The 13734-nt window shown below is 38.0% G+C and overlaps 1 protein-coding gene across 1 annotated transcript; it reads right to left on the bottom strand.

The window, feature by feature from the left end:
* Positions 1-1124: 1124 nt before the first annotated feature.
* On the bottom strand, positions 1125-11902 carry LOC104091021 (threonine--tRNA ligase, chloroplastic/mitochondrial 2). Its single transcript, XM_009596265.4, has 8 exons — positions 11506-11902; positions 8225-8371; positions 7942-8089; positions 6109-6362; positions 5581-5958; positions 2184-2492; positions 1842-2042; positions 1125-1520 (listed from the first exon to the last, which is right to left on the bottom strand). Exons 1-8 carry the CDS (start codon positions 11848-11850, stop codon positions 1260-1262), a joined length of 2043 nt encoding a protein of 680 aa, XP_009594560.1. The 5' UTR covers positions 11851-11902; the 3' UTR covers positions 1125-1259.
* Positions 11903-13734: the final 1832 nt, after the last annotated feature.

Here is a 13734-nt window from a genome sequence, read left to right as displayed (position 1 = left end):
TCCATTGCTATGTTGCAAATCCTGTTCTCTAACAAACTCTTTTATAATAAGGTCAGTCCAGTTCACAAAGTATTCCGTGTTGTTCACAAAGTATTCCGTGTTGGATCCGTGACTTTGGGGTCGGGATCCGTGGAAGAGTCGCCTCTAAGTATACAGTACTTTTTGTAGTTTCTGGATATCTATCTTTTTCCGGATAGAAATAAACATAGGATAGAACTAAAGAAATAAACATAAGATAATACGGAAATTAGACAGTTTGATTCTCGTATTTCATATTTCTGTCTTTCTATTTTATACAAAGGGAGTATTACATCTCAATCGGATACAATGTCCAAAAACTTCCTACCCTACTTCACCCATATTAGGACTTAGGAGGAAACATATCCATAACAATACCACATGTCAAAGAAGACACTCAAATGCAATATTAGGAAAAAAAAAAATCACAAGGTCGAGTAACAAATCGAACTTTACTTCTAAAACACAAAAGTAGGGATCAAAGTGTTTATTGCATTAGATTCAGTGGAGAAAATTGTGAATACAGGAAACTTAGTGGCTCAGACAACAATTCTGAATTTATCTTCAGTGTTTTCTTGATTAAGTTGCCTGATTACAATCCCCAAGGATTTCTTAATCTTAATCTCTAAGGTGACATTAATTTTATGTCCGGCCTCTTTAATAGCTTGAGAGAAAAGGACAAAATTTTAACAAACATACTTTAATACACACACACAAAACCATCCACTTCTTCAAAGATCTTACAACTGGAATCACATGCCATCCAATTAATCTAATAATTAATTCACGTGTAAAAAATGATAGTAAAACAAAAGAGACAGCAGCTGTTGTGAGTGGTAATTGTAGATCTCAACTAACTCATTTTTAATGTGATTTTGGAGAGGTCAACTAAAGTACGAATAGTTTACAGTAGATCTGAACAATTTTTTAAATGGATTCTTTCCTTAATAGTTTATTCCAAGAAAAATAACATATTTTTGTATTTGTGATGGCATTAGACTTTATTTCCAATTTACTCGTGATAACATGATTTTATAGTCACATAAATGTTATGGCAGTCAAACAATGCCATACAAGTAGAAATGAATGAAATACAAAATAAAAGATTCAACAAGAATTTCTGTATTCCTTTATTTTTCATCTCTATTTCTCTGTGGTTCACAACTATGTTTAAACCATACATGAAATACTTATAACTTAGGAGAGCTACTCTCAAACAATACCATGCTCCTGAGTCCTGATCATAAGAATGTACGGTTTTCACTAGCAGTCTTTGTTCTACTGATAAACTCATCAATGGACATATTCCCCAACTCCCCAGCAAACCTAGACCTAACAGTAACAGTTTGTGTTTCTACCTCTTTGGGCCCAACTACAGCCATCAATGGTATCTTCTGCTTCTCTGCATTCCTAATGAGTTTTGGCAGGCGTTCGCCACTGCAAACCTCGACCCGAATACCACTAGCTTTTAGTTTCTTTCCCACTTCATTGCAGTACTGGAGCTGTGAACATATACATGCATAAAATCAGTCCGAGCCACCATATATATCAGCAGAAGATTATGGACAGATAAAAATATAAAGAAGACAATTATTATCGACCAGTTTCAAGACATAAACTTCATCATGAAGCCTTTTGTGGTTTTTATTTGATTGTACATTACGGATCGTGATCCGTGTCATTTTAATCAAGTCAAACAGTACCATAAAGGGTTACTACAGGAGTTACTATACTGTAAGCAGCAAATCTTTGGTCAGGGTAATAAATTAAACGTGGTTTTATGTAAATGGAAAACAAGAATTAGTCAAACAAGTATTGATTACCTGAGCATCTGTAACTGGTAAAACTCGAGCTTGGATCGGAGAAAGCCAAAGCGGAAAATCACCAGCATAGTTCTCTATGAGAACACCAAAAAAGCGCTCCAAAGATCCAAGAACTGCTCTATGGATCATGATAGGTCGCTTCCTCTCTTGATTTGAGTCAACATATGTAATGCCAAAGCGCTGGGGTAAATTGAAATCAACCTGTAGAAGTTCATGTGTCAGTGAAGGGTTACAAAGAATATAGCGAGCTTGAAACAAGAAAATGAAGAGGAACAAAAACACTTCAAGTTTGTGAATTGTTTGATCAAGCTCAAACTTGATCAGAGTTTTGCAAACAGAGACCTGTATAGTTGAGCATTGCCACTTCCTTCCAAGAGCATCCTCAATTTTCAGATCAATCTTGGGACCATAGAATGCCCCACCACCATCATCTATCTGATAGCTCCAACCTTTGTCTTCTAAAGCATCCTTAAGTGCGGACGTTGCTTTATCCCAAATCTCATCATCTCCCACAGCCTTTTCTGGCCTTGTTGAAAGGTTCACCTCATACTTGTCAAAACCAAATTGCTGTAATATTTCCTCGGTCAGGTCTAAAACACCCCTGATTTCATCTTTAATTTGATCCTCTAAACAGAAGATGTGTGCATCATCCTGCAAAATCAATAAAGGGATCACAGTAATGCATATTGCAACTACTTAGGAGTTTCCCCTGAAAGAAAGAACACTTGAAGCAGACATTTTATCAGAATCATCTCATAGATTCAATCTTTCTCAGTCCTTTTCTGAGATAGGAGAAGCATTCTACTAAGAAGAGTGTACATTACAACAATGATTATAATTTGATGATAAGCTAGGAACTCATGTTAACTATATTTCGCACTCTAATTACTACACTTTGATTATATTTGAGCCTAAGTGTTAGTACTTTGTACTTATTACGTGTATTATATTGCGTAGGATGTGATTTCGAGTGAAGAAACAAGTTTGGAGGTAAAATGGATGATTTGGAGCTTTAAAGTCTGAGTAGAAGCCCAAGAAATTAAGCCAGGATCACGTTCGCGCGGTTGAGGACCAAGTCTGGATGCCAAAAGGTGAGGAAAAAAGATTACTCCGAGAAAGGTGGTAGTGCAATTTTTCTGCAGAGTGTAAAAATCAGCCCCATGAAGTTCTCCACTGGCGCGGCGCATGGGGCACTGTGCCCTGCGTCGCGCATGTGCATTTTTGTCAGAGTACTTTCCCGTTTCGGCTTGGAACGGGTAGTTCCGTCCGGACCCGTTCCTACATGGTATAAATACATCAAAAACACGATTTTCAGAGGACATTTGACCTGCGGAGGATTAGAAGAGCATTGGAGACGCTAAGGCACAAGGATTCATCATTCTTTCCTCGACTCAACACTCGAGTTTGGATTGAATTCATGTTTTCTTATAATTTAACTTTATTTCTGATGACTTTCTCCATGATTATGGAGTAGTTTACCTTAGGGTTTGACGGATATGATGTTTTGATTGATATTTGTAGATTTTAACTCTAGTGCTTTGCATGAATTCGTTTATGGAGCTTTGAATTGATTGCAACTTTATTCACCAGTTTTTTTAATCGAAAGAGGAATATTTTGGTGATTATCGTCGCATTATTTTGTTTGGTTTAATTCCGTGTTTCTTTTAAGTAATCGAAAGAGCTTGTTGAATTGTTGATTAACTCAAATGAGGAGAATATTCAAGAAATGTTTTCCTAAAGACTAATCTATTAACGCGTTCTTACATATTTTCACATGTTTTATATTAATTCACCTCGTAGAGTTAAGATTTAATCGAGAGAGGAGTCTTGGCTACACGTGTGAACTAATTATTGAGTGTATTCGTGAGAATCATTAGAACATTAGAGTGAATTGAACTAGAGTTAGATCACGAATAGCTATCTTGCACCTATCTTGTCACGACCCTTATTTCTCCCATTCATTATTTCGGTGTTGCTCAACTCTTATCTTTCTATGATCAATTGTTAATTGCTTTAGTTTTAATAATTAATTTTAGTTATTAGTCATTCCAACCAAAGTGTTAATCATCCTGAATAGCGATAAGCCAAAAATTACTTGAACATTGTCTAAATCCGATCCCTTTGGAGACGATAATTAAACTATACTATCTTTGGCTAGCGAGCATCAATTTCGTGTTGTGTTCTGCGCTCGTCATAATTATAAATGTGAAACTAAAATCTCCTGCTGTGGTGGAGAAGATTACAAACGGGTAAAAAGTAAAACGGTTAACAACTCCCCACCACCAATTCCTAATGCAGGGCAAAGGAGTTCTATATTGGTCTTTCACAAAGGCTGAAGTATCACGTTAAAAGATCTAGTAATAGCAGGTTAGAAGCTGAACCTCCACAGCATCACAGGTAATACACTCACACGGGTCCTTTTACTTTTTTAGGGGATCCTCTTGGAAAGTCATTGGCATGAATAGAGGAGATAATGCGACTTGGCTCCAGCGTCAGATTGCAGAATTATGAACGTTTCAAAAATTCTGGTTATATCTTTTGGGAAAGATTACAAATCCATTAAATTCTGCATTGGGTATAATTCGCAAGAAAGGTGTGACAAGCAAAGAGCACAAGGCAAAATTTTGGGACCCAGTTAAGAGCTGATCTGGAAGAGATGGAAAAACACCAAACAATAATGACAAAAACAGAGTAGAGAGAAAAAGAATATCAAAGCAATCTGGAGCGGTATAAGAGTAACAACCTAGAGGTCCCAAGTTCCAATCCCAACTACAACACTCTACGTGATTTGCTCCAGACTTGATCAGTAGGATTACTTGGCATGTGTGTGTGGGCTATAGCAGGCTGCCTGGTGAATTAGGTGCAAGCAAATTTGCTCAGACACCAATGTTAAAGAAAAAAAGAAGAAAGAATATCAAAGTAATCTAATGAAGTGTCCTCAATTATACCAGGCGCTTCCTTTGTGTGTGCATGTGAGTGCGTGTTTTTCCTCTCTCTCCCTTTTCTTGCAGTTCTTTGTATATGATTTGAGGGTGATGGAAACTTTTATGGGGTACATTATGGTTCCTAAATTTCTTCTGGAAGAAATTTCGTGCTCAGAGGGTAATAAAATTTTATTTACCAAAAAAAAAAAAAAAAAAATGGCCTTTCTTGTGTCATAAACACCACCCTTCCTGGAGCTTTTTCCCCTTGGATGCCCAATTAAACATTTGACCTAATAAAAAGAAACTAACGATAAATGATCCGCGGTTCTCTTAATTGTGAAACTTTTCATGTTTACAAGAAATGCCAAACATTTCAGCCAATACAAAAGATCAGGTGTTGAGACTCAAGATGGTACCTCAAATCCCTAAAGAGAGAACAGATTTATTTGTTCAATCACATTAGGTATTTTCTCTATGCCAGAGAGAACCCAAAGCAGACCAAGACAAGAATCCTAGCCTCCAAGAGGAGAAGACAGATCACTTCTATCAACTATAACAAGTATGTTGTGCTCCACAACAATTGTTTACAGGAAATGCATCTTCATTCGTTCATATTATTGGTGCATAAGCAGTAGGTCATCGTGGTTACTGCACAGGGAAAAACAAATAAAATGCTATACCCATTTTGTCCACCCTTTCCTCCATTTCTTCTCTTTCAGACAATTGAATGCAATAACCACTCACATTTAGGGATGATAATCTAAATCCAAGATACAGATGTTCAGGTAAATGAAAATATATATTTGAAAACATACCTGAGTAAAACCTCTTACACGGAAAAGGCCATGTAAGCTTCCAGATAACTCATATCTATACACTGTTCCAAGCTCTGCAACTCTGATTGGAAAATCCCGATAAGAGTGTAACTGCCTCTTATAGACCAATACATGATAAGGGCAGTTCATTGGTCGAAGCTGATAAAGCTCTTCCTCAATCTCCATCTGATCAAACATATTCTCTTTGTAGAAATCCAGATGACCGCTAATCTTCCAAAGATCTGCCTTAGCTACATGAGGAGTATAGAGCAAATCATAGCCCCGCTGCATATGAATCTTTTTCCATGTGTCTTCTATTATGTGCCTAATAATAGCTCCTTTGGGATGCCAGAACACTAAGCCTCCACCAGCTTCATCCTGCCAGTTTTATACCCAATTTGAGTTTCAATTCATGTGCAGCATATGCAACAATGAAAAAGAAGATATTGAATCTCATGCTGATTCCATCAAGAAGAAGTATATATGCATAACAAGTCTCATAAATGGGTTAATCAAAGAGAGACCTGCCTGTATGGAGAAGAGATCAAGATCTTGGCCAAGTCTCCGGTGATCACGCCGTTTAGCTTCCTCTTTGAAGTGAAGATATGCTTTTAATTGGTCCTCATTCTCCCATGCGGTGCCATAAATTCTTTGGAGCATTGGTTTTTTTACATCTCCTCTCCAGTAAGCACCAGCAACAGATTCAAGCTCAACAGCTTTTTTGTTAATCTTTCCTGTAGTTTCAACATGAGGTCCCGCACAAAGATCCCACCATTCATTACCTACGAAAAGCAAGCATATGATAATGAGAAAAAGTTAAATATACTTTGTTGTTGGAGCATAGGTTTAGGTGGATGTTTCCACGATCAGATCAAATTTTGCAAAATACGAGATGAAGCTTGTGAGGATGCTTTATAAAGGATGGATAAGCAAATAGTGGCTGAAGACCTACAGATTGAAGGATAATCTTAGCTAGAACTTTAAAAGTCCTAAACTTAACATTCTTTGCCCCCTAGAAGTCTTAATCCCTTCAGGTAAATCCAAGTAAGTTCACCTATTGTACAATTTCTCAACATGTCAATTATGGACTACAGCTTGGTGAAAGCTCAACAGTTTATGAAGCACTTCCGAATTAAAAATAGTAATTAATAATTCTTAGCACTTACTTATTAAGAATGATGACTCGAATCTTGAACCTTGAGGGTTGAGACTGGATCCTTGGACAGTTGATTTGGTTCACTTTATCTTTCCGACTCGTATTCTCACACCTCAGACCTCTACAAAGTTGTTAAAACTTCCAGGGTAGACAGGAGGGTATAAGGCTTCAATGGCAAAGTTCGAGTTAGAGGTACAAGTCCAGGAAGATTGGAAGTATGATTTTGCACTAAATCAACTATCTCAGGATCCAACCAGGTTCAAGTCATCTGGCTACCAGGTGCACGATTCAGTTTCCCTCTTCTTTTAGCGCTAACAATAATAATAACAACAAATTTAATTTTACTTTTGTTGCACTCAATATGGTACATAGTTCCACCTAGATCCCGGATTCAATTTGTGCATTATGACCTAAAGTGAGAAAGGTGTTTCTTAACAGCCTTTGTCATGGAACTCTCAAACTTCACTTAACCTTTTTGGAGAACCACTTCCTACGGCATCAATTTGGTCCTCCACAAACGTAAGTTTCTATTCCTAGAAATAAAATTCTCTCAAAGTGAAGATATTTGACTTGGTTCAACTATAAGTGCATTTAGCACAGACCAGAATGAAATATACTACTCCACATAAATTCAAAAAAAAAAAAATTTGCATTTTTTGACAATATTAAGAAAGAACTATATAATTCAGCAGAAGAATGACATCTTTAAAACAATCTGCAACAATAACTGGGGTAAGTATTGAAAATTCCACCTGAAACACTTTCAGGAAGGATCTAATACGCAGCAAGATCAGAATTTATCCTCTATGAATTAGTCCAGCACTCTAACATATGGTCATTTGTTGTATACAATGACATCAAGATAGCTACTAAGCATAGGTCAACATGTATGACAGTAGATCCTCAAGAAATAGATAAAGGTTCATTCTCTCAAAAATGCTCAAGTGGAATACCATAATCTTCTGTCAAGATAATATTGATAATGCAAGACACTTACTTCCATCAATCACCAAGTAAGTATGGTCTTGTAAAATATAGGGTTTATGGTTCTTGAATTACTCCCCACAATCATTCCCATTTATGAGTCATTCGGTCATAAAGTAAAAGCTTATATCGTCTGAATTAGAACACATGTACAATGTGCTAATGTAATATTTTAAATATAAGTTTCTCAAACTAAACAAAGCAACCAATCAAAGTCTTACCAATATGATATATGGTAATTGGTTCCTCCTTTATGCTCTCTAAAATCTCTACCTTGTAAGGTTCATTAATAGCCATTATTCTTCTCTGAGCTTCGTCCCGGCTAACTTCTTCTCTAACAAGAGGCAAATTTCGGCTGATAATTCGGTCCTACAGAAAATTCAAAATGTCAATTATCTAGCCAGAAATGACAGCTTCATTGACAAGATCCAACTACTTCTTTATTCCTTTATTAGGGGGTTGGATTGTCATGGGGGATAACTGAAAAAGAATGAGTCAGCTCACCATTTCCTTCTTAATCCTCTTCAAGTCTCTATCGGTCAATGGATCCATATCAAAATCATAATAAAAACCATTTTCAATCCATGGCCCAATTGTCACTTTTGCATTTGGATAGAGCTTTTGTACTGCCATGGCCATAACATGAGCACACTGCAGCAAGAGATGCATTGAACCGCCCTCAGAATGGTAATTTATATTACTAAAATCTGCTGGTCCAACTTAAATACAAAAATGAGCATTCTACATAATCCCATGAGCGAGTAAAGTCACCACTACTCACTAAAAAAAAGGAATATGTTGCAATGACAAAACGAACTTCATTTCTAACAACATTAAAATCATAAAAGAATAGATTTTACAAATCCAAATAACGTACAAGAAGAAGACTATGAGTTATAATAGAAACTTATTACTTAAACGCAATGGATGTATTCGACACGGCAAAAATAGCTTTCTGTGAAAAAATGTTTTACCTTTGTAAATCATTTCATGGACTATTTTCCAATGTTTGAGTGAAAAAAGCAGTAGGTAGCACATGGTAATCTAGGAAAGGGCATAAGAACATCATGTTGAGTGATATTGTCAGCGCCTCCGCGGTGGATCCACAGTGTAAGCTATGAGTTCGGCCGAACTCATTGGCTTTGGCCTAGACCGTATATATGTGTTAAAAAATCCACTAAATAGGTACAAATATTAAAATTTTTAGCACTCGAGTTTGTTGTTCTATAATTCCGACCCCATAAAGTTCAAATCTGGATCCACCTCTAAACTATCTGTGGCATTAAAGATTGGCAACAATGTATTAGGTTCTACTTATTTCTGTAATTGTCCCTCTTTTGGAGGAAACTGTTTTCATATAACAAGTTACTTAGTATTACAACAACAACAACAACAACAACAACCCAGTAAAATCCAACTAATGGGGTCTGGGGAGGGTAGTGGGTACGCAGACCTTACCCCTACCCCGAAGGAGTAGAGAGGCTGTTTCCGAAAGACCCTCGGCTCAAAAAAAAACAAAAAGACAAAAGGGCAAAAAGGAGACAATATTAGTATCACAACAACAATTATAGGATAAATAGGAACACCATGAAATCCAGAAGAAAGATGCAAAGAAAGAGAGACAATATTAGTAAATATTAGTATCACCACAACAGTCATAAGAAAAATAGGAACACCATGAAATCTAGAAGAAAGGTGTAAAGTAAAAGCGATAGCTAGTAAATAGGACCTGCACTGAAAAGCGAACTAGTAAGCCACAACATTCCCACTAGTTATCTTAGACAAAAACCCTACATGGCTAGTCCCACCATGTTACGAAGAAAGGCACAACTCAACTACCTCCTAACTTACAACCCTAATACTCGACCTCCACATCTTCCTATCAAGTGTCATGTCCTCGGAAATCTGGAGCCTCGCCATATCCTGCCTGATCACCTCTCCCCAATACTTCTTAGGCCGCCCTCTACCTCTTCTTGTGCACTCCATAACCAGCTGCTCACACCTTCGTACCGGAGCATCTGGGCTTCTCCTCTGAACATGTCCGAACCATCTAAGCCTCGCTTCCCGCATCTTGTCATCAATGGGAGCCACGTGCACCTTCTCCCGAATATCATCATTCCTAATCTTATCTATCCTAGTGTGCCCGCACATCCACCGCAACATCCTCATTTCTGCTACTTTCATCTTCTGGATATGTGAGTTCTTAACGGGCCAACACTCCGCCCCATACATCATGGCCGGTCTAACCACCGCTTTATAAAACTTACCTTTGAGTATCGGTGGCACTCTCTTGTCACACAGGACTCCAAATGCTAACCTCCACTTCATCCATCCTACCCCAATACGGTGTGTGACATCCTCGTCGATCTCCCTCCCCCTGGATAACCGAACCAAGATACTTGAAGCTGCCTCTACTCGGGATGACCTGCGAATCAAGCCTCATATCCACGCCCACTTCCCCTAGCTCAGCGTTGAACTTACACTCCAGGTATTCCGTTTTCGTCCTGCTCAGCTTGAAACCCTTAGGCTCAAGAGCCTGTCTCCAAACCTCCAGCCTTTCGTTAACACCGGCTCGCGACTCATCAATTAGAACTATGTCATCGACGAATAGCATGCACCATGGCATATCCCCTTGAATATGGTGTGTTAACGCGTCCATCATCAGGGAGAATAAGAACGGACTGAGCGCAGAACCTTGGTGTAACCCCATTACAACCGGAAAATGTTCAGAGTCGCCTCCTACTGTCCTAACCCGAGTCTTAGCCCCATCATACATGTCCTTAATCGCCATAATGTAGGGAACCGACACACCTTTTGCCTCCAGGCATCTCCAGAGAATTTCTCTAGGAACTTTGTCATACGCTTTCTCTAGGTCAATAAACACCATGTGCAGATCCTTCTTCCTCTCTCTGTATAGTTCCACCAACCTTCTAACAAGGTGTATAGCTTCTGTAGTCGAACGACCCGGCATGAACCCGAACTGGTTGTCGGATACAGACACTGTCATCCTCACCCTCGCTTCAACCACCCTCTCCCACACTTTCATGGTATGACTCAGTAATTTGATACTCCTATAATTGTTACAAATCTGGATATCACCTTTGTTCTTATACAATGGAACCACCGTACTCCACCTCCACTCATCCGGCATCCTTTTCCCCTTAAAAATAATATTAAGCAACCTAGTCAACCACTCCAAACCTGCTCTCCCCACACACTTCCAAAATTCCACCGGAATCTCATCTGGCCCGGTCGCTCTGCCCCTACTCATCTTACGCATAGCTCCCACGACCTCCTTAACCTCGATACGCCTGCAGTACCCAAAGTCACGGTGACTCTTGGAATGCTCCAATTCGCCTAGCACAATATCCCGATCCCCTTCTTCATTCAGAAGTTTATGAAAGTAAGTCTGCCATCTCCTCTTAATCTGGGCATCTTCCATCAATACTCTACCATCTTCGTCCTTGATGCATCTCACTTGGTCCAAATCCCGAGCCTTCCTCTCTCTCAACTTGGCCAGCCGGAATAACTTCTTCTCCCCGTCTTTTTTCCCCAATTCCTCGTACATACGACCATAAGCCGCAGTCTTAGCCTCTGTGACCGCCAGCTTAGCCTCCTTCCTAGCTGCCTTATACCTATCCATGCCTTACTTAGTATTACAATTTATCAAAAATTACCAATCAGTGCTATTAATAGAGTATCTGCATTTTAACTTAACTCTAATAGCAGAAATGGTTTTAAATTTCTTCAATACCCAAATAAAACATCCAAAATATGTAAATTACCGTGTGGCGAACTCTAAGGAGTGTGTCGGACGATTCGTTAGTGGGCAGCACAATTTTCTCAACTGCGGCCTCGCCATTTGTCCGTTCATCGGTGGCAGAGGCAGCAGCAGGAGCTTCAGAAGAATCGGTGGCGACGGCATGGGTCGAGAAAGAATTGCTGCGACATCTCAGTAACTTGTTCCTAGTACTACTACAGTTCTTAGACGGATAAAGAACAAAAAAACTATTTCTAAATTGACGAATTGGGAAGCAAGAAAGTGTGTTTTTAATAGAGGAAGTGAAGAGAGAAGGGCGTGAAGATAGTGATAAAGCCATCGTTTTTCCTAGAGCCCCAACGTACTTCATTTTTGAGATTTTGGCTAACTATCTGCTGTGTTGTTGCTGTGGGTCTTTTGATTTCTGTGGTGGAGGTTTTGTTTCCTCATATTTCACTTTCACTTTTACCACGATTAATAAATATTTGCGAAAATAATAATAGTAGTAAAAATATATATTTTTTGTATATTTTTTATATATAGATATATTTCTGTATATTTTTTTATATATATTTATGTATGTCATATATAAAAATATTTATATATTTTTGCAGTTACAAAATGTAATTAGTTTCGATTGCCGGTTAAAAGTGATCTTTTCCCTGAACATTTTCTATGTCAACATTTATTTTTTAACCATGTGTTGTTGGACATTTTCATATATATCCACTTTTGGGGTCACCATTAAAGTTATACCCGCATTATATAAAAATTTACAAAACGTATCCGCTCGGATCTAAAGTAGTTCAATTTCTTCAATGCAACTGCAGAAATCAAATCCAAAATTAATCTATCTTTTAAATGCAACTTCAGTAATTCGAATCTGACATAGTTCAATCTCTTCAATGCAACTTCATAAATCGAATATGAAGTTCTTCCGTCTTTTAAATGCAACTTCAAAAATTTAAATTTTAAGTAGTTCAATCTATTGAAAGCAACTTCACATTTTAAATTTTAAGTTCTGAAACATAAATGTGTTATTCGTATTTCAACAATCTAATACACGATTCATTACCCAAATCTACTCCAAATAAACTCAAATTTGAAATATAACTTTTAAATATTATAAAGAACAAATCTCAATCATTAAGTTGTCAAAACAACAACAAATTTAACAAACTCATTTTGCAACTTAAAAGAAGAAGAAACTCTAAGCACAAAGAAGAAGAAAATAGCATTAAAGAAGAAGAGAAAATTGTATGTGGACGCCACATGAAATTTTTACACGTGTGTTTACCCTCAAAATCGGATAATAATTAAATTTGTAAGTAGTTTTAAGGATACGCAGATTAATTTAATACAAAACGATAAATTAAGTCAAATTAAACAAACAAAGATAAAAAGGATTCAAACCACACAAGGAGGATAATTTCAGCCTTAGTGAAATATTCGCTCTCGATCCGAGCTCGCTATGACCAACACTGATGAACAAGAGAAAGAGCTAATAACAAAAAAAATAATAATATATTATTTTGGAATGCGTGTTACAATGTGTTTAATGAATTATCAGACCCCCTTTATATAGTAGGGGAATCCTACTCTAGGTACAACTCTATAAAAGGTAAAACATTCTCTGATTAATTGATTGTCGGTTCTTCATCGATACGTGCCGAAATCCTCGCCGTGATATCCAGCCAGTCAAGGATATAACGGCCCTCCGTTGGCCGTGCTTGATTGCCCGACAATGTTCTTCGAAGTCGTTCAAGGCTAGGACCGATTCTGAACCATAACCCCGATATTCTCAAGGGCGGGCATCATGCCCCTGGATTCTAACTCGATGAGACTTTTGCCTCAATTTCGGGCCCCTGTCATCATGTCTCGAGCTTGGCTTGTTTTTGTCGGAGACCAGGGTGTACCATGAGCCCGGTTTTACCCGTATACAGATAGTCTCCTCGTTTCTCAGAGAGTAAATGACGAGAAACAACATGACCTCCTGATTCTTACTTCGACACATCGCGGCAGAAATAACAAAACACCTAAAACGTCTCGTCAGTCATGTCATAATAGCATTAAATGCATGTCAGCCGCCGGTCGGCTGTACCTGGACGCGAAATATCGCTAAACTCCTATAAATACCCCCTTCTCCGTCCATTTTTCACTTTACACCAAATCTTCTACCTTCGTACCTTCAGGATTTCAGTACTCTTTAGCGTTTTTACCTCCGTTATTCAAGGTTCTTCAGTACTTTGCAAAA

Source organism: Nicotiana tomentosiformis, chromosome 7 (assembly GCF_000390325.3).
Source record: "Nicotiana tomentosiformis chromosome 7, ASM39032v3, whole genome shotgun sequence".
Classification (NCBI taxonomy): Eukaryota; Viridiplantae; Streptophyta; class Magnoliopsida; order Solanales; family Solanaceae; genus Nicotiana; species Nicotiana tomentosiformis.
Note: the sequence above shows the minus strand (reverse complement) of the source record. Positions and strands in the feature narration are given on the sequence as shown.